General features: G+C 41.8%; 1 protein-coding gene across 1 annotated transcript in view; it reads right to left on the bottom strand.

The window, feature by feature from the left end:
* The window catches only part of wnt6b (wingless-type MMTV integration site family, member 6b), a 67,125-nt gene that overhangs the window by 23,209 nt on the left and 22,839 nt on the right, over positions 1-21,077 (bottom strand). The window contains exon 2 of the mRNA XM_037539137.1: positions 6,503-6,723. Coding sequence (XP_037395034.1) covers positions 6,503-6,723 — 221 coding nt within the window. The remainder of the gene's footprint in view (positions 1-6,502; positions 6,724-21,077) is intronic.

Below are 21,077 nucleotides of genomic sequence, written 5' to 3'. Positions count from 1 at the left end.
AAAAGTTGAATGGTGCTGCTCTTTAATACTCTTTCAAACATTTTGTGAGAGATAATTACATTGGTTACCATCACTGGTTCACTGGGGCGTGGAGATAGCCGTCTCTGGGCAGGTAAAATTGCGTTTTAGTGCACGCCTCCAAAGCAGCCAAAAGTCATCAGTTGGCCTCACTGTAAAGAAAGTGCCACCCCAGCATTTCTATCGTAATTTGGCATTTGGGAGGCTTCTCGCCCCAGGCCCCATCAGCGGCGTAGGCTGGTGTGTTTGAATAGAGAAGGAAACAGCCCACGGTTATTTGAGCAGGGCAGAAGTATGTACGGCTCTTTGTGGCACTTCGCTTCGTAACAGGAAGTCGAACCTGCCTCGGCCTGAGCTGCTCTCGCTGACACGTGGTCGTTAAAGAGCCGTAATTGTGGCGAATGTTTCAAAACAGCAGAGCCACTTAAGCCTCCACCTATAGACGTGGAGGAATTTATGATTAATTTCCACTTCGCCAGGCAGTCAGTCAGCCAGTCTCGGTCTGGCTCCATGCTCCGCAGACGCTTCGGCAGCCCGTGTGGGAACATGTCAACCGACCTGGGGCGAAATCATCAATTCAGTTAAAGCTCTTGCAGGAGACATGACTGTGTCTCAGATCAAGTGCTTACGTAGCACAGTAAGTGGTGGGTTTACACAGAGGGTATGCAAGGGTATGTACACTACTGCTTCAGGAATAATGTTTTTTCAGTATATAAAACAAATTTCTTTGCTGATAAAGGCATAAAAGGACTCTTATGAATTCTTAACCACATTCCATGCTTCATAAAATAAAAACTGAAACATTCTCCTCCCCCCATGAAAGCAGCAATTAGTTCAGAATGCTGCAGCTAGAGTACTCACTAAAACCAGGGAATCACAGCCGCCCAGTTTTATCAGCATTATACCGGCTTCCTATCAAATTCCGTATTGACTATAAAATTCTCTTATTGATGTATAAAGCCCTGCATGGTCTCTCACCGGAGTACCTGCAAGATCTTATTTCCCATTATGAACCGCCTCGCTTACTCAGATCCCAGTATGCTGGTTTTCTACTGGTTCCTAAAATTCAGAAGACTTCAATGGGAGGAAAAGCTTTTTCTTACAAAGCCCCCAAATTGTGGAATAATCTCCCAGTTAATGTTCGGGACTCTGACAGAGTCTCAACCTTTAAGTCTAGACTGAAAACATATTTGTTAAGTTTAGCTTTTGATAATTAGCCTCCCCTTTAGACAAAGGCAGGAGATCCAGGGGTGTGGCATTTATGTGGTATTTAGCTTATTAAATTGTAAACACTGTTTGACTAGAGGAGGACGGGTCCCCCCTTGTGAGTCTTGGTTCCTCCCAAGGTTTCTTCACCAGACTGAGGGAGTTTTTCCTTGCCACCGTCGCCTCTGGCTCACTCACTGGGGGATATATTGTAACTGTGTTTTCAAACTTCTGTAAAGCTGCTTTCTGACAACATTGTTGTAAAAAGCACTATACAAATAAACTTGACTTGACTTTCAGTAGTGACTGTGTCAGTAATGATTGTTTCAGTAGTGACTGTTTCGGCGGTGACTGTGTCAGTAGTGACTGTGTCAGTAGTGACTGTTCCGGCGGTGACTGTGTCAGTAATGAGTGTTTCAGTAGTGACTGTTTTAGTAGTGACTGTCTCGGCGGTGACTGTGTCAGTAATGACTGTTTCGGCAGTGACTGTTTTGGCGGTTACTGTGTCAGTAGTGACTGTTTCAGTAGTGACTGTTTCAGAGGTGACTGTTTCAGTAGTGACTGTTTTAGTAGTGACTGTTTCGGCGGTGACTGTGTCAGTAATGACTGTTTCAGTAGTGACTGTTTTAGTAGTGACTGTTTTGGCGGTGACTGTGTCAGTAATGACTGTTTCAGTAGTGACTGTTTTAGTAGTGACTGTTTTGGCGGTGACTGTGTCAGTAATGACTGTTTCAGAGGTGACTGTTTCAGCAGTAACTGTGTCAGTAGTGACTGTTTCAGTAGTGACTGTTTCAGAGGTGACTGTTTCAGTAGTGACTGTTTCAGTAGTGACTGTATCAGTAGTGACTGTTTCAGAGGTGACTGTTTCAGAGGTGACTGTATCAGTAGTGACTGTTTTAGTAGTGACTGTTTCAGAGGTGACTGTGTCAGTAGTGACTGTTTCGGTAGTGGCTGTTTCAGAGGTGATTGTTTTGGCGGTGACTGTGTCAGTAGTGACTGTTTCAGTAATGACTGTTTCAGAGGTGATTGTTTCGGCAGTGACTGTGTCAGTAATGACTGTTTTAGTAGTGACTGTTCCGGCGGTGACTGTGTCAGTAATGATTGTTTCAGTAGTGACTGTTTTAGTAGTGACTGTTTTGGCGGTGACTGTTTTGGCGGTGACTGTGTCAGTAATGACTTTTTCAGAGGTGACTGTATCAGCAGTAACTGTGTCAGTAGTGACTGTTTCAGTAGTGACTTTTTCAGAGGCGATTGTTTCGGGGGTGACTGTGTCAGTAGTGACTGTTTCAGAGGTGACTGTTTCTGCGGTGACTGTGTCAGTAGTGACTGTTTCAGTAATGGCTGTTTCAGAGGTGATTGTTTCGGCAGTGACTGTGTCAGTAATGACTGTTTCAGTAGTGACTGTTTTAGTAGTGACTGTTTCAGAGGTGACTGTTTCGGCGGTGACTGTGTCAGTAGTGACTGTTTCAGAGGTGACTGTTTCGGCGGTGACTGTGTCAGTAGTGACTGTTTCAGTAGTGACTGTTTTAGTAGTGACTGTTTCGGCGGTGACTGTGTCAGTAGTGACTGTTTCAGAGGTGACTGTTATAGCTTATTTTCAGCAGAACAACCAGTCCATGACCAGCAAGCTTTGAACAGCTTTACACAGCTTTGAACAGCTTTACACACAAAAAAAATCATAATATGTTACAATAAAATGCTTAAACATTCACTTAATCGTAGAAAACGTGTTTCGGTAGTGATAATTCTTAATGTTCAGCGCTGATTTTCACACTTTGGGACACATTTACATCAAACAATGGGATCTAGCTGCTCACCATGTGGCCATGAGGGACAGGCATGCAGCCTCACTTCCTGCTCTAAACTGCAGGGGTGGAGCTAAAATAAAGCTCCACCTATGGACTAAAAGTTTGGGTAGTGACATGAAAACGTGGAACAGCAGTTTTTCTTTTTTTTTATCAAACTCATGAGAAATCTAAATCTTTTGAACTTTAAAAGAAATAAAATATATATTAAAAAGCAACAAAAAATGTAACAAAAAATGTATTATTAATTATTATTTCTAATAATAATTTCTATTTCTAATAATAATACACCTCCCAATAGAAAACACCCTATAAATGATCACTCTCATTTTTTGGAGGAATTTTTTTGTATTGTATGTATATATATATATATATATATATATATATATATATATATATATATATATATATATATATATATACATACCTCCATTAATGTCTTGGGTTTAAACAGATCAGCATGTAATCCTCTAATCTATGAATACTTCATTGCTTTTTTGTTTATTTGTTTATTTATTTTACTACAGGACTGCAGTTTGAGCTAATTTGTTAGAATTGTCCCCCCCAACACCCCCCCTCCCCGCCCAAATGTGCTGTTTGTGAATGAGACTACAAATCCAACCATTCCAAGACTGTTTCATATCCAGGAAACTGGCCATAGAGTCCAGTGGAGTGCGCTGTGTCTGAATCGAGGTCTGTGTCTAAAACCTTTCTCTGAATGCAGGCATGGAGGCAGTCACAACGAGTGAGTATAAGCAAGAAATCAAACCAAATTCTTCTGCTGCCCATTGAGTTCATTCAATCTTGGCCAAAGGGCTTCCTCCAAGCCCGGCCTGTATCAGACCATGTGCCCTCAGCTGGCAGTAAAACCCTACAGCAAGACTAAGAAGTCCCAGCAATGGCTGATATACACTCACTGGCCACTGTTCCTCCTTTTGAGTCTTGGTTTCCTCTCAGTGGTTCTTCCTCATGCTCTTTGGGAGTTCCTCCTTTTGAGTCTTTGTTCTTCTCAGTGGTTCTTTCTCATGCTCTTTGGGAGTTCCTCCTTTTGAGTCTTTGTTCTTCTCAGTGGTTCTTTCTCATGCTTTTAGGAAATTTGATTGTTCTCATTCATGGTTCCTCTCAGTGGTTCTTCCTCATGCTCGTTGGCAGTTCCTCCTTTTGAGTCTTGGTTCTTCTCAGTGGTTCTTTCTCATGCTCTTTGGGAGTCCCTGCTTTTGAGTCTTGGTTTCCTCTCAGTGGTTCTTCGTCATGCTCTTTGGGAGTTCCTCCTTTTGAGTCTTGGTTCTTCTCAGTGGTTCTTTCTCATGCTCTTTGGGAGGTCCTCCTTTTAAGTCTTGGTTCTTCTCAGTGGTTCTTTCTCATGCTCTTTGGCAGTTCCTCCTTTTGAGTCTTGGTTCCTCTCAGTCATTCTTTCTCATGCTTTTAGGAAATTTGATTGTTCTCATTCATGGTTCCTCTCAGTGGTTCTTCTTCATGCTCTTTGGCAGTTCCTCCTTTTGAGTCTTGCTTCCTCTCAGTATTTCTTCCTCGTGCTTTTAGGAGATTTGATTGTTCTCATATCTTAGAGAAGATAAGAGATTTTTCCAATGCCATTAGAGACCGACTCTGTCTGCCTTGGTGATGCTCATGCTCACACATTTCTGGAAAGCTGCTTTAGAACAGTAGCTGAAACTGAAGCTACCAGATATCTATTAGCATTATTTTATTTAATCCATGCTCATCAGTGGCTACGAGCTTTTAATTCTTAATAGTGTTAACATTTTAGCTCAAACTCCTCCTTTAGTGCCAGCTCAGCTCTCTGTATAGACTCATCTAAGGTGACTACAAGCCTCGACTGGACTTAACTCAAGCAGCTGGCACTAAGCAGTATGGACCCGTACCATTACTGCATTGAAACCACTGCTTACAATATTTGGTGAGACATTAAGAAAAATAAAGTATCCTTGTTTTACGACCAGTTTGGGCTAGTCCAGAAGTAAGAATAGGTCCACTCTCTGACTAGAGAGAGCTTTCGCTGCCTCAGATGATCTTTGAGATTTTGAGAAGTTTACAAAACATTAGATAATAGGATCCACTTTTAGAAGCACTGGCAACAAAACATGAACAATAGTGCTTTTACAGAGAAGCAGAGCCTACATTAGTTTTATTACTCTCTTCAAAGGGCAGGTACATTAGTGATTATGTAGAGCAATTTGGGGGTAATTTTCCAGGGGCAATTCAAAGCAGGGCAAGATTAGTGAAGATGTATGAGTGTGTGAAACACAACAGCCAGCCTTGTTCTGTAGGTAGTGGCCTCTGGCTACAGAGGCCACTACCTGGATCTGAGCACAGGACATTGGGCACTGGGTCCTAGGATTAGGGTCAAAGGTCACACCCTACCTAAGGTTCATAGCCTGTTTTCCATGTTAAACAAAATATGACCTCTGCTTTAATTTTTCTCTCTACTTCAATTTTCCTCTCCATTTTTTACCTTAAAAAGTATTTAATGTTGAACAATGGAGTCATTCATGGCATTGGCCTCAAGGTCCACAAGGCTAATGATTAGAAGGTACTTGAACAGACACAATCAATCAGAATGATAGGAATGTGGTGTTTCATTCAGTTTCCAGTTGGTGTTTGCTGGGTTCGGACGGAATTTTGTCTGCTATTGGGATAATTTTGTGGGGCTGTAATCAGGTTTGGACAGAATTGGATCATATTTGGACCTAATTTTATAAGGTCTATATTTGAATTAGGACAGAATTTTTTGGCCTCCATGTCCATATCCCATTTATCTGGAATAAAATTTTGTCGAGATAGTACAGACTTTTATAAACTTCAATTAAGTTGAGACAGAATTTTGATGGGCTAATGTTGTTTTCAGATGGAATTATTTCATTTTCCACTAGAGTTGGGATAGTTTGGGCAAGTTTGTAAGGCCTGCTCTGCTAGAAATGAAGGTTCTATGCAGGTATATTTTTTGTTCTTCAAGGTGCAAACACTGTAAATGTTCCCTCAGAGGTTCTACAGTGGGTTTAAGGTCTGATTGTGGAGCTTAAATCAGGTTCTCCAGGTGAAAAGTTGGTATTTGTTCCTTTTCATAACCGAATGTTTTAAAACAGAACAGTAGAATAAAAGCCTGGAGGCGAGGCAGGGTGTGTGGAGTCAGTCCAGCTTAGAACAGATCATTTCAGTGGATTATGGTTCAGTTATGTTCCCTGACTAAAGGTACTCAGATAGATCCTTGAGGAAACCACCCAAGTGACAAGAGGGAAACTGCCCCAGTGACAGTTTACTACCTTTTTCTGAGTCTGTACCATCGGGTTCTGGCAGACTTTTACTGGGGTACCATCAGGTTGGGACAGAATTCTGTTGGGCTAGTTGGGTTAAACTTGGTGTTATGAGTCGGGTCTGACTGGGGCTGTAATATTAAAAGGCTGTACTCAAGTTTGAATCAAGAATTCAGGCCCAACTATAATTCTAGACCTCACCTTGCTGCAGGATCTTGCCAAAGTATTTGTTATGGCTGGTGCAGTTCCATCGCCGAAAGCGGAACTGATACTGGCACTCCCGGACCCCCAGCCTGGCTCCTTTGGCAACTTCATTGACAATCTCAGGCTGCGTCTGGCACAGTTCGGCCTGTTTCCCAGCCAGTCGCTTAGTCTTCCTGCAGATGCTGTTTGGGTCCATGACCAAAGGACTCCCCACTGCCCTGCAGGACACAACATGCCATCTCATCAGATAATGCACCAGACACAGCTAATATTTCTTTTAACCCTTAGGAAGTCAGAAGATAATCAAATCACAATGTAATGTGATGTTATTTCTCACTTTTGATTCATTAAAACAAGCAAAGCAACTGTATGCAAAATTAAAGCTTCTAAACTTTCAATGTCAGTATCACATTTGTGTTTGTGAGTAGAACAGCTATTTTACTAAACATGAAAAAGCCAACTTACTGTTTCTCTTAATCTTTTATTATTGTTATTCTACACTCAAAATGTATGTATGTTTCACAGCCCACAATTTCTGAGAAACAACCATTAAACTCTGCACAAAACTTCACTGTATAGGGGGATAGTGTGCTTGTGCTTTTTGGAATGATCAGACATATAGTGTAAAAAAAAAAAAAAATAATAATTATCATCATCATAATCTTCATTTATATAGCACCTTTCATACTTTAAAAAAATCTAAATTTTTTGCTCAAAGTGATTTACAATACAAAAAAAAACTATAGAGAAAGAAGAGAAAAAAGCTAATAAAAAATGGACAAATAATAAAAATACAACAAATGAAAAATGGAAAATATTAATAATATTTAACATTAAAATATAAAAGTATGAATAATAATGCACAAAAATCTAGCAATCACCTCCAATACCATAGCAACAATCTTGCAACCCTCTAGCCACTGCTAGAGATACCATAGCAATCACTATCAACACCTTAGTAACAGCGATACCCTAAGAACTAGCTAAGAACATCCTAGTAACCACCTGGAATAATATATTAACCACTTTTCAACACCTTAGCAACCAATTAAGATACTATTGCAACTGCCTACAAACACCTAAGAAGACATCTAGGATATCACAGTAACTGTCTAACAAGACCCTAGCAAACTTCATACCTTTGTAACCATTTAACATCCTAGCAACCTGGTGGGATACCATATCAGCCACTTAGCAACCCCCTAACAACCCAGTGGGATACCATATCAGCCACGTAGCAACGCCCTAGCAAACAGGTGGGATACCATATTAGCTATTTAGCAACACCATAACAACCAGTTGGGAAACAATATCAGCCACTTAGCAACACTCTAGCAACCAGTTGGGATACAATATCAGCCACTTAGCAACACTCTAGTGACCTGGTGGGATACAATATCAGCCGCTTAGCAACACTCTAGCAACCAGTTGGGATACAATATCAGCTACTCAGCAACACTCTAGCAACCTGATGGGATACAATATCAGCCACTTAGCAACACTCTAGCAACCTGATGGGATACAATATCACCCGATTAGCAACACTCTAGCAACCTGATGGGATACAATATCAGCCACTTAGCAACACTCTAGCAACCTGATGGGATACAATATCACCCGATTAGCAACACTCTAGCAACCTGATGGGATACAATATCAGCCACTCAGCAACACTCTAGCAACCTGGTGGGATACAATATCAGCCACTCAGCAACACTCTAGCAACCTGATGGGATACAATATCAGCCACTCAGCAACACTCTAGCAACCTGATGGGATACAATATCAGCCACTCAGCAACACTCTAGCAACCTGATGGGATACAATATCAGCCACTCAGCAACACTCTAGCAACCTGATGGGATACAATATCAGCCACTCAGCAACACTCTAGCAACCTGATGGGATACAATATCAGCCACTTAGCAACACTCTAGCAACCAGTTGGGATACAATATCAACCGCTTAGCAACACTCTTGCAACCAGTTGGGATACAATATCAGCCACTCAGCAACACTCTATCAATCACCTAAGATATTAAAGCAAGTGCTATGCATCCAACCATATCAACCTCTAAGCAATCGCCTGAAGTATCATAACAATCACCTACCAACTCTACACACCACCTGCAGCAGCAATCACTTAACAACTACTTAGCAACCACTCATGATACCAGAGAAACCAACTAGCAACCACTTGAAATACAATAGCAACTGCTGTTTAAACAATCAATTAATATTGTTATGATGTACTAAATATCACAACAAAATAACTCTAATAACTTCAGATGTCTAAGGGTATAAAATAGCATGCTACACAGAAGTTTTGACCTAAAGCCAGAAATTAGATCGTGCTACACCAGATGTCAGCAACTGCCCTGCTGCGGCTCCACACCTGAATCAGAGATAATAATAGGTGATAATAAAATAATCCTCCTTTACAGTAAAATAAAGCTCTGCTGATCCTTCAACACAGTTTAACGGTAAATGGTCTTAAACGCTTAATGTAGAACTTCAGATTCACCCTTTAACCCTGAAAGCTGATACAGTGCTGGTCACCATAGCAGACAAGAATCTCACATAGCTAATAGCTAAAGAAAAGGCAAAGAGAGAGATTTAAGATGAACATCGATAAGATGGATATTAACAGATTGCATTTCTAATCACTCCAGCTGGTTTGCTGGTATGTTTAATCTGCAAAAAGAAGCTGTCAAGCACTAAAAAGTCACAAAGCTGAAGTCGCTTCTCATTTGCCAGCTTCTTGTTCGAATTGTCCCATTCCACTTTAAATGGTGCAGCAGTTACATTCAGTTAGAGCCGTTACATTTAAGGTGGAATGTGAAAATTCAAATAAGAACCTGGAGAATGAGAAGCAACTTCAGCCTCGTAAAAAAGTCAAACGTTGAGAAACATTTGACAAGAAACTGATCTAATTTTGTGGAAAAGTTTCCTGCTGGAGATGCGAGAAAAGCAGCTATAGCTGAGCCAGAGTTTAAAGCAGAGCAACGTCTGTGTTTTTGTTTATACTATGTTTAGTCTGTACAAGTCATCAGCACATATTAAAAACGTTACTTCAATTAACTGGACATAAAATGTGGCTCTCAAAGTGACGTTGTGTTTGTTGAAGGGACAACATGGCTCTTAACATTTGGGCAGATGTCCCCCTGAGCAAGGATACGGCTTCTGCCTCTCAGGTCATGAATTTCCCAACATGTTTACATGATTTAATTCCTGTTTTTTTATGTAAATGTAAAGCATTATACATTCCAGTTCACACCAAGTTCCCACACATCCTCTTATTCACTTCTTGGGCTTGGAAAAGCTCATTGTTTTTCACTCATAACAAAGACAATACACTAAGGAGGGGGAAGTGCCAGAGTCAGACGCACTGCTCTATCGGCGATGATGGTATAATTCATATGAAAAATAAACAGATTGTATTCTGGAGAGAGAAAGGCGTCTTACTTACAGCATTTCTTGTATCAACTAAGGTCAAATAAACTTAATCTATGTCTACTAGAGTACAGTGTCAGTGATAATGGTATAAGTCCTCTAACAATAAACAGACAGCATTTAAGAAAGGAGGAGGCTGAGTCTTAATTGCTGCGTTTTGTCAAGAGTGACGACAGACGTGTGTTTACACTCAGGAAAACTGTTTACTTCAGCGGTTGATGGGAGAGGAATCGCCCTGCCAGGGCTTCCCGCGACAGCCTCTCTGACGTAATGTGAGAACAGCAGAGTCCTCCGGGCCTCTGGCTGGATGTGCTCGGGCCTCTGGCCGGATCAGGCTGAAGTGAGTTTTTATCATTACGGCGCTGTCTGGAGAAGCCAAGGCTGAGAAAAGACACCTCATTGCTTTTCATTCACCCCTGTCAAGGCTAATCTTTCAGACTAATAGCATTCATCTGCCGCGCGAGTTTGTTTTAAGAAGGCGAACGTGCCGCTCTTGCCAACCTCTTCCACGGCGGTCGGACAAGAAATAATAGAGGAGAGATAGCAGGTTCACGAGTGATGAGTCCCATCTTGATTGGCCAAATGTTTCACTTAAATAAGCACCACTTATTTAAGTGTTGAGACCCAGGACGCTGTAAAAATGTCTTTTGGCAAGTTCAGACTCTCCTACGTTAAAGGAGAGCAGTATGAAAAACATATGACTCTGTCACCAGAGTGAGGACAGAGTGAATTTACAGCACCAGTCAAAAGTTTGGAAATTCTTCAGGTTTTTTGAAAGTAGAGTCAAGGCCATCATTAAACATTTGGATAAAGTTATTATTTTATCTGTCGGCCACAGCATATTGGAGTTGACATCAAATAATGAATGTAATCTCATCTTTACTTTGTGGACAAGTTGGATGAATGATGTAGGAATTACGACCATTTTCAAACTTTGAGGCTGAACCATCAAAATGAACCCATCATAGTGATAGTAAGAACATTAGATATGGCCAGCTCAACTATTTGGCACATTCTTAAAAAGAACGAATGGACTGGTGAGCTCAGGCCTGGAAGCCCATGGAAGATTATGGAAGAATTCTTTCCCTGGTGAAGAAAAAAACCCTTCATATCCAAGAAACCCTTTATAAACCAAGAACACGTCATCAGAGTAAATACAGAGGTTTTACCACAAGATATAAACCACTGATAAGACAAAAAGACCAGATTAGAGTTCGCTAACCATCTTTAAATGCCTGTAAAGTTCTGCAACATCCTAGGAGACAAAGATCAGCTTGTACCAGAATGATTGGAAAGGAAGAGCATGGAGGAGAGAAGGAACTGCTTATGATCCATATCATACCACCTCTTCTGACCAGCGTGGTGGAGGTAGCGTCGTTGCGCTGGCATGAATGGCTGCTAACAGAACTGGTTCCCTTGTATTTACTGATGTTGTGACTGGCAACGAAAGGAGAAGGAGTGCAAAGGATTTTCAACCCAGTATTAAAAATGAGACTTTAATTTATGAATATATGTGTCTGTATAATTACTTTTAAGCCCCCAAAAATGGGGGCAATATATGAAAATGGTCATAATTTTCACACCATTTGCCCAATTTGGATGTAAACACTTTCACATTACATCTGAACGTTTGCACTTTCACTTTCATTATGTCATGTCAATTTCATGCTCTGGTAGACAGCTAAATAAAATAACTTTGTCTACATCCCAGTATTTATGGACTACATCCCAATATTTCTGGACTTAATCTTGATGTAAAGGCTTTTGGTTAAATGTTTAAACAAAGATAAATAGTAAAGTTGATGTCGGTGTATTAATTATATTAGATATATATATTGTAACAAATACAGGTAGCTTTTCAAGGGCATAAGCATATGTGTATCTTCTTTGGGCTTGTTGGAAAAATGTCTCTGGTGGCTTCTCATGAAGCTGCTTCAAAGATCACCAACAGTGTCCAAAGCTGCATCGGGGTCCTGAGTGAAGTAATTGTCCTCATCATCGAAAACAGTGGTGCTCAGTTCAGTCCTCGGTGCTCCTACCCAACTCACAACACATAAGAATAGAGCAAAAATGCAGACCCTCCAGGAGGTCCTGAGGACCACCTTAAGAACAACTGTGTTAGATTACAGAATTAGCAGTTATCATTGTCTTCTAAGTACACCGAGCTGTCTAATGATGTTGTGCTAGCAGCAGTTTGAAAAGATGTGCCGGAGTCACATGTCATGGAAGATGGATATGCTGGTCTTCTCCTTTCTAGCTTGGTAGCACTGTGAGATAGAGGGAATCGGTGGGAAAACCAGAGGATAAAATGAAAGACGTAACGATATTTTGCTGTATTAAACTGTAAGTAGTGTTAACGTGTGGCTAGTGTTTTATCTCAGGGCTAACATACTTGCTTGTAGCTAGAGAGTTCATTCAGGATAAATATTCAGATATAAAGCTTTTATTGTTATTCAGATATGTTGCACTTTTACAATGCGCCATTAAACTGAAAATGGAAGCACTGACACTATTGTAAGGCACATATTTATGAATTCTGTCAATCCTTACACCTACAACCTACAACAAGCTGCATAAAGTCAAATGGGGGGGGTGTTGCTACAATAGTATCAAATCAAATCAAATCAAATTTATTTGTATAGCACTTTTTACAACGGATGTTGTCACAAAGCAGCTTTACAGAATTTCGGAAAAGACAAAGTTTCAACAGGACTGTAAGAATGTACAGAAACCCCCTGGTGGGCAAGCCAGGGGCAACAGTGGCAAGGAGAACCTCCCTCAGAACTGAGGAAGAAACCTTGGGAGGAACCAGGCTCACCAGGGGGGACCCATCCTCCTCTGGTCAAACTACCTACAAGTGATTATACTACTAATATTAATAGCAGTAATATTGGTATTAGGAATAACTAGGAGTCTATGAGAACATCAGGGTAAGGTGGGCAGCTCGTCCAAGGCAGGTGGTGGCAGCTGGGGCATGGGCAGCTGGTCTGAGGTTGGTAGACACTTTGGGTCTGTTTAACACTTTTTTGATCACTGCATACAGTTGTAAGTTTGAATATCCTCAGGCAAATGAGATGTTTCATTGATTTTGTTGTTGAATATAAGTTAACACATCATCTACAAAGAACACACTTGCATATGGCATTTTTCTGCACATTTTGGTGCACAATTTCTTTAAACCGAACACCATCAATGTCGGGACGGTATTTGTAATGCTGATAAAAACAGCAAGCAGTGATTAGTAAATTCTGCTTGACTTGTACTAAATTGAAAATGGTGAAAAAAACATTATATTTTATGTCCCTTAGTGGGACATTTAAGGGTTGAAAACACAGACTGATCTAGTTTTGGAAGCAGAATGTTTACTCAATCTTCAGCTGTACAACTATACATGTCCTTCACTGTATTTTGGGAGACAGATCTGGACTGCCGGCAGGTTAGCCTGGCACCTGCACTCTCTAATTACACAGCCATGCTACTGTAGCATGTGCAGTACATTTCTTAGTGAAATCAGGTTGAAATATGCACCCCGAAAAAGACGGCGTCTAGAAGGCAGCGTATCGCTGCTGTCAGAACAAAACCTTGAATCTCCATTTTGTCGTTTTTTTAGTTTTTGTTATAATCTAAAAAAGCCTGTTGTCCTTTATATTGTGTGGGAATTTCATGACAAATAGAAACAAAATGAACAGCCCAAAATAACTTGGACAAAAATTCTGGCTCCATTTACTTATATTAAAAGCAAAGTAGGTTTTTTGCTTCCCCTGTATAGTTACCATTTTGGAAAGGTTGACACATCACGCATTTCCACCATGCATCCATCCATTTCAGATGAGCTTGAGCCCAGAGAAGTCAGCGGCGTTTCTTGGTGGTGTTAATATGTGACTTCCACTGTTCACAGTACAGTCTTAACATACATTTGTGGATGCATTGATGAAAGGTATTTATTGTTTGTCAAAGTATTTTCCATCCCATTTGGTTAAATCCATCACAGAAACTTCCCAGTTTTTAATGCAGTGCTATCTGAGGGGTCAAAGTCATAGTCACTGGTATTCATTTGTGTTTTTGATCTTGCCCATCATACAGAGATATTGCTCCAGATTCTCTGGATCCTTTGAAGATATTATGCACGGTTAAGAGTGAACTACCTTAAATCCTCATCTGGGGAGCATTATTTTTAAACTGTTGGATATTGTTTCTGGCAAAACAGCCTCATAAGGGACAAGGCCTTTCCTGGTTGCTCCCAAGCATGATCACATGTTTAGGATGTTTTTTTGGACATTTCATAATATTCCCAGTCTTAAATTACTACTTTTTCATTGGAACTGTTGCCGGCATGAGGCATGAATTTGAAAAGTCAACATCAAAAATATTGTTTTGTAGTAATTTTGTTCAAATACAAGTCAAAGTGGATTTATATATATATATGCTATTTGTATTTGTTTACTTGGTGTAACATACTACAAAAAAACAACATAATATATAAAGTGTGCAATATTTTGGACAGGCCACATTTTATCTTTTAGTTTTATTTCCTAGTATGTTAAATTTAGCAAATGAACAGCAATTTAGAATCATCAAAATATGTAACCAGGGGTAACCAGTGGTTATGACTGTGAGTGTTGCTTCTGTATGTGTTAATTCATTTTATAGCTGACAGCATGTAGTTTATTTCTTTCCTGTAATTATAAACATGTGAAACAGTAAAAATAATGATTATGGGTGTTAAAACTCTGGACCGGTACAGTACTCTTTCAGTGAGACTAAGGTTACTGAAGTAAAAGCCGTTTTTTTATTGCAGCAGTAATAACAGCCAGTTATTAGTGACTAACATGCCTTGTACTGTCTCTGCTCTGTACTTTCTGAGTGGTATCACCCGAGGCTTACGACTCTTGGAGTCTTCTCTTTCCCGGCCGTTATTGACAATACATTGACAAGGTTTCTAGGAGACTGCAACAAGAGGAGGAACACATCATGCCTGACCAAAGGCCTAATCCAGCACACCCGCCCCATGCGTGATTGGAGCGTGCAGATGCAGCTCCTCTATAACCGCTGATTATCTGATGTGTCACAGCCTCGGGACCTGCAGGCCAGAACCACACCACTTTAACGCTCGGCTGGAATAACGGCTCAGCGTTTTACAGCAGGACGTGTAGACTCGTAAAACAAAAGCAGCCTCGCTCTCTCCAGAAACTCTTTCACTGCTGAGGAGGGTGAGGTTTAGAAAGCACTGAATTTTAAAGCGATAGTTTTGTAAAATCTCAAATTTATACTTTTCTTGCTGTTTTTCAAGACAAGTTTGGTGTCTCCAGTTTGCTTCTTTTTGTTCTAGAACTGGAGCTTTTAGGGTAATGTGGGTTAGTGATACACCACCAATTAACATGGTGCTAACTGCATGCCTGAATCATCTTGCACATTCCTTTAACTCCGGGATATTTTTCAGTAACGATGCTTACTGTCTGGTTCTGTTGTTGTATGAACACCTAGGAAATAGGAAACATGTTAATCAGCCAGTTCAGCAACTACATACTGTACTGTTAAAGTTGTAAACACAAGCCTTTAGAGGGCGGAGCTGAGCGACGTTTGTTTATTTGATGGTTGTTAATGACGTCTTTAGAGGGCGGAGCTGAGCGGCGTTTGTTTATTTGATGGTTGCTAATGACGTCTTTAGAGGGCGGAGCTGAGTGGCGTTTGTTTATTTGATGGTTGGTAATGACGCCTTTAGAGGGCGGAGCTGAGCGACGTTTGTTTATTTGATGGTTGTTAATGACGTCTTTAGAGGGCGGAGCTGAGCGACGTTTGTTTATTTGATGGTTGTTAATGACGCCTTTAGAGGGCGGAGCTGAGCGGCGTCTGTTTATTTGATGGTCGTTAATGACGCCTTTAGAGGGCGGAGCTGAGCGGCATTTGTTTATTTGATGGTTGTTAATGAAGTCTTTAGAGGGCGGAGCTGAGCGGCGTTTGTTTATTTGATGGTCGTTAATGACGCCTTTAGAGGGCGGAGCTGAGCGGCATTTGTTTATTTGATGGTTGTTAATGACGCCTTTAGAGGGCGGAGCTGAGCGGCGTTTGTTTATTTGATGGAGTTAATGACGCCTTTAGAGGGCGGAGCTGAGCGGCGTCTGTTTATTTGATGGTCGTTAATGACGCCTTTAGAGGGCGGAGCTGAGCGGCATTTGTTTATTTGATGGTTGTTAATGACGCCTTTAGAGGGCGGAGCTGAGCGGCGTTTGTTTATTTGATGGTTGTTAATGACGCCTTTAGAGGGCGGAGCTGAGCGGCGTTTGTTTATTTGATGTTTGTTAATGACGCCTTTAGAGGGCGGAGCTGAGCGGCGTTTGTTTATTTGATGGTTGTTAATGACGTCTTTAGAGGGCGGAGCTGAGCGGTGTTTGTTTATTTGATGGTTGGTAATGACGTCTTTAGAGGGCGGAGCTGAGCGGCGTTTGTTTATTTGATGGTTGTTAATGATGTCTTTAGAGGGCGGAGCTGAGTGGCGTTTGTTTATTTGATGGTTGTTAATGACGTCTTTAGAGGGCGGAGCTGAGCGGCGTTTGTTTATTTGATTGTTGTTAATGACGCATTTAGAGGGCGGCGCTGAGCGGCGTTTGTTCATTTGATGGTTGTTAATGATGTCTTTAGAGGGCGGAGCTGAGTGGCGTTTGTTTATTTGATGGTTGTTAATGAAGTCTTTAGAGGGCGGAGCTGAGTGGCGTTTTTTTATTTGATGGTTGTTAATGACGCCTTTAGAGGGCGGAGCTCAGCGGCGTTTGTTTATTTGATGGTTGTTAATGACGTCTTTAGAGGGTGGAGCTGAGTGGTGTTTGTTTATTTGATGTTTGTTAATGACGCCTTTAGAGGGCGGAGCTCAGCAGCTTTTCTTTATTTGTTGGTTGTTAATGACGCCTTTAGAGGGCGGAGCTGAGCGGCGTTTGTTTATTTGATGGTTGTTAATGACGCATTTAGAGGGCGGAGCTGAGCGGCGTTTTTTTATTTGATGGTTGTTAATGACGCCTTTAGAGGGCGGAGCTGAGCGGCGTTTTTTTATTTGATGGTTGTTAATGACGCCTTTAGAGGGCGGAGCTCAGCGGCGTTTGTTTATTTGATGGTTGTTAATGACGTCTTTAGAGGGTGGAGCTGAGTGGTGTTTGTTTATTTGATGTTTGTTAATGACGCCTTTAGAGGGCGGAGCTCAGCAGCTTTTCTTTATTTGTTGGTTGTTAATGACGCCTTTAGAGGGCGGAGCTGAGCGGCGTTTGTTTATTTGATGGTTGTTAATGACGCATTTAGAGGGCGGAGCTGAGCGGCGTTTTTTTATTTGATGGTTGTTAATGACGCCTTTAGAGGGCGGAGCTCAGCGGCGTTTGTTTATTTGATGGTTGTTAATGACGTCTTTAGAGGGTGGAGCTGAGCGGCGTTTGTTTATTTGATGGTTGTTAATGACGTCTTTAGAGGGCGGAGCTGAGCGGCGTTTGATTATTTGATGGTTGTTAATGACGGCTTTAGAGGGCGGAGCTGAGCGGCGTTTGTTTATTTGATGGTTGTTAATGACGTCTTTAGAGGGCGGAGCTGAGTGGCGTTTGTTTATTTGATGGTTGTTAATGACGCCTTTAGAGGGCGGAGCTGAGCGGCGTTTGTTTATTTGATGGTTGGTAATGACGTCTTTAGAGGGCGGAGCTGAGCGGCGTTTGTTTATTTGATGGTTGGTAATGACGTCTTTAGAGGGCGGAGCTGAGCGGCGTTTGATTATTTGATGGTTGTTAATGACGCATTTAGAGGGCGGAGCTGAGCGGCGTTTGTTTATTTGATGGTTGTTAATGACGGCTTTAGAGGGCGGAGCTGAGCGGCGTTTGTTTATTTGATGGTTGGTAATGACGTCTTTAGAGGGCGGAGCTGAGCGGCGTTTGTTTATTTGATGGTTGTTAATGACGTCTTTAGAGGGCGGAGCTGAACGACGTTTGTTTATTTGATGGTTGTTAGTGACGTCTTTAGAGGGCGGAGCTGAGTGGCGTTTGTTCATTTGATGGTTGTTAATGATGCCTTTAGAGGGCGGAGCTGAACAACGTTTGTTTATTTGATGGTTGTTAGTGACGTCTTTAGAGGGCGGAGCTGAGTGGCGTTTGTTCATTTGATGGTTGTTAATGATGCCTTTAGAGGGCGGAGCTGAACGACGTTTGTTTATTTGATGGTTGTTAGTGACGTCTTTAGAGGGCGGAGCTGAGTGGCGTTTGTTCATTTGATGGTTGTTAATGACGCCTTTAGAGGGCGGAGCTCAGCAGCTTTTCTTTATTTGATGGTTGTTAATGACGCATTTAGAGGGCGGAGCTGAGCGGCGTTTGTTTATTTGATGGTTGTTAATGACGTCTTTAGAGGGCGGAGCTGAACGACGTTTGTTTATTTGATGGTTGTTAGTGACGTCTTTAGAGGGCGGAGCTGAGTGGCATTTGTTCATTTGATGGTTGTTAATGATGCCTTTAGAGGGCGGAGCTGAACAACGTTTGTTTATTTGATGGTTGTTAATGACGTCTTTAGAGGGCGGAGCTGAGTGGCGTTTGTTCATTTGATGGTTGTTAATGATGCCTTTAGAGGGCGGAGCTGAGCGGCGTTTGTTTATTTGATGGTTGTTAATGACGTCTTTAGAGGGCGGAGCTGAGTGGCGTTTGTTCATTTGATGGTTGTTAATGACGCCTTTAGAGGGCGGAGCTCAGCAGCTTTTCTTTATTTGATGGTTGTTAATGACGCATTTAGAGGGCGGAGCTGAGCGGCGTTTGTTTATTTGATGGTTGTTAATGACGCCTTTAGAGGGTGGAGCTGAGCGGAGTTTGTTTATTTGATGGTTGGTAATGACGTCTTTAGAGGGCGGAGCTGAGCGGCGTTTGTTTATTTGATGGTTGTTAATGACGTCTTTAGAGGGCGGAGCTGAGCGGTGTTTGTTTATTTGATGGTTGTTAATGACGTCTTTAGACGGCGGAGCTGAGCGGCGTTTGTTTATTTGATGGTTGTTAGTGACGTCTTTAGAGGGCGGAGCTGAGTGGCGTTTGTTCATTTGATGGTTGTTAATGATGCCTTTAGAGGGCGGAGCTGAACGACGTTTGTTTATTTGATGGTTGTTAGTGACGTCTTTAGAGGGCGGAGCTGAGTGGCGTTTGTTCATTTGATGGTTGTTAATGACGCCTTTAGAGGGCGGAGCTCAGCAGCTTTTCTTTATTTGTTGGTTGTTAATGACGCATTTAGAGGGCGGAGCTGAGCGGCGTTTGTTTATTTGATGGTTGTTTATGACGGCTTTAGAGGGCGCAGCTGAGCGGCGTTTGTTTATTTGATGGTTGTTAATGACGTCTTTAGAGGGCGGAGCTGAGCGGCGTTTGTTTATTTGATGGTTGTTAATGACGTCTTTAGACGGCGGAGCTGAGCGGCGTTTGTTTATTTGATGGTTGTTAATGATGTCTTTAGAGGGCGGAGCTGAGCGGCGTTTGTTTATTTGATGGTTGTTAATGACGTCTTTAGAGGGCGGAGCTGAGCGGCGTTTGTTTGTTTGATGGTTGTTAATGACGTCTTTAGAGGGCGGAGCTGAGCGGCGTTTGTTTATTTGATGGTTGTTAATGACGTCTTTAGAGGGCGGAGCTGAGTGGCGTTTGTTTATTTGATGGTTGTTAATGACGCCTTTAGAGGGCGGAGCTAAGCGGCGTTTGTTTATTTGATGGTTGTTAATGACGCCTTTAGAGGGTGGAGCTGAGCGGCGTTTGTTTATTTGATGGTTGTTAATGACGTCTTTAGAGGGCGGAGCTGAGCGGCGTTTGTTTATTTGATGGTTGTTAATGACGCCTTTAGAGGGCGGAGCTGAGCGGCGTTTGTTTATTTGATGGTTGTTAATGACGTCTTTAGAGGGCGGAGCTGAGCGGCGTTTGTTTATTTGATGGTTGTTAATGACGCCTTTAGAGGGCGGAGCTGAGCGGAGTTTGTTTATTTGATGGTTGTTAATGACGTCTTTAGAGGGCGGAGCTGAGCGGCGTTTGTTTATGTGATGGTTATTAATGACGTCTTTAGAGGGCGGAGCTGAGCGGCGTTTGTTTATTTGATGGTTGTTAATGACGCCTTTAGAGGGCGGAGCTGAGCGGAGTTTGTTTATTTGATGGTTGTTAATGACGTCTTTAGAGGGCGGAGCTGAGCGGCGTTTGTTTTCCGGTTCTTTTCTTGTACGGACTCCTAATAAAAATAAACACTTTAATTAGCCAGTTCAGCAGCTTCATTCTGTACTCTTATAGTTTTAAACACTGATCAAAACTCATATTTACACTTTTAATTCCAACACTGTTCATCACAATTAATCTGCTGCTAAAATGCAGTATAAAATGTTTGACATAAGTACATCTCTATAATTAAGTCTCTTTGAGTTTTAAAAACAACAACAGCCCACCAGCATTCGGTGCACTAGGCTTATTGGTGGGCTGTCAGTTTCTAACACATTTATTAGCTATATTACCCTCATAGCTCCTGTGCTAAAACTACAGCAGCAAGCTTCAGACACCTAACATGACTTGTCTGCACATCTACATTTGGGGTGAGAGGGAGGATTGTGTAAATGAGATTTTGCGCTGAACTATCGTTTTAAGGAAGGATTTGGATATCACCTCAACCCGATGAGGGCTGGCAGGGATAGATATGTGGTCAGAAAAGAGTCTGAGTAATTCAAAGATATTTGTTTTTGTCTCGGTCAACCCGTCCCGTCCTCAGGCTCTAATCGAAACCAGCCGTGACCCTCGAAGGACACTGAGAAAGACTGAGCTGGACAAACGCCCTGTAGAGCTCGCTGGACCTCTGCATTGATCTGAGTTCAGTGTTGAGATGATATGAAGTGTTTCTGTGATGGTGGTTGAGGTTTGGGTTTAGGCAGAGCTCACTGGCCCTAGATGCGAATCAATGGGAACACAGGAACAAACACTGCACTGCAGATAAGACTTCATTAGCGCTGAACCTTCCCACTTCTCCTGTTTCTGACCCACTGCTTTTATTGTATTTTCAGACGTGGAGACTCAGAGGGAACAGTTCAACACTCAGAACAACAAAACAGCAGAAATGCTGGATGTGGCAGACGAATAACTCAGCCAGTCACAATCACAGTGAC

This window comes from Pygocentrus nattereri, chromosome 6, assembly GCF_015220715.1.
Source record: "Pygocentrus nattereri isolate fPygNat1 chromosome 6, fPygNat1.pri, whole genome shotgun sequence".
NCBI lineage: Eukaryota > Metazoa > Chordata > Actinopteri > Characiformes > Serrasalmidae > Pygocentrus > Pygocentrus nattereri.
This window is presented reverse-complemented; position numbering and strand designations above follow the sequence as displayed.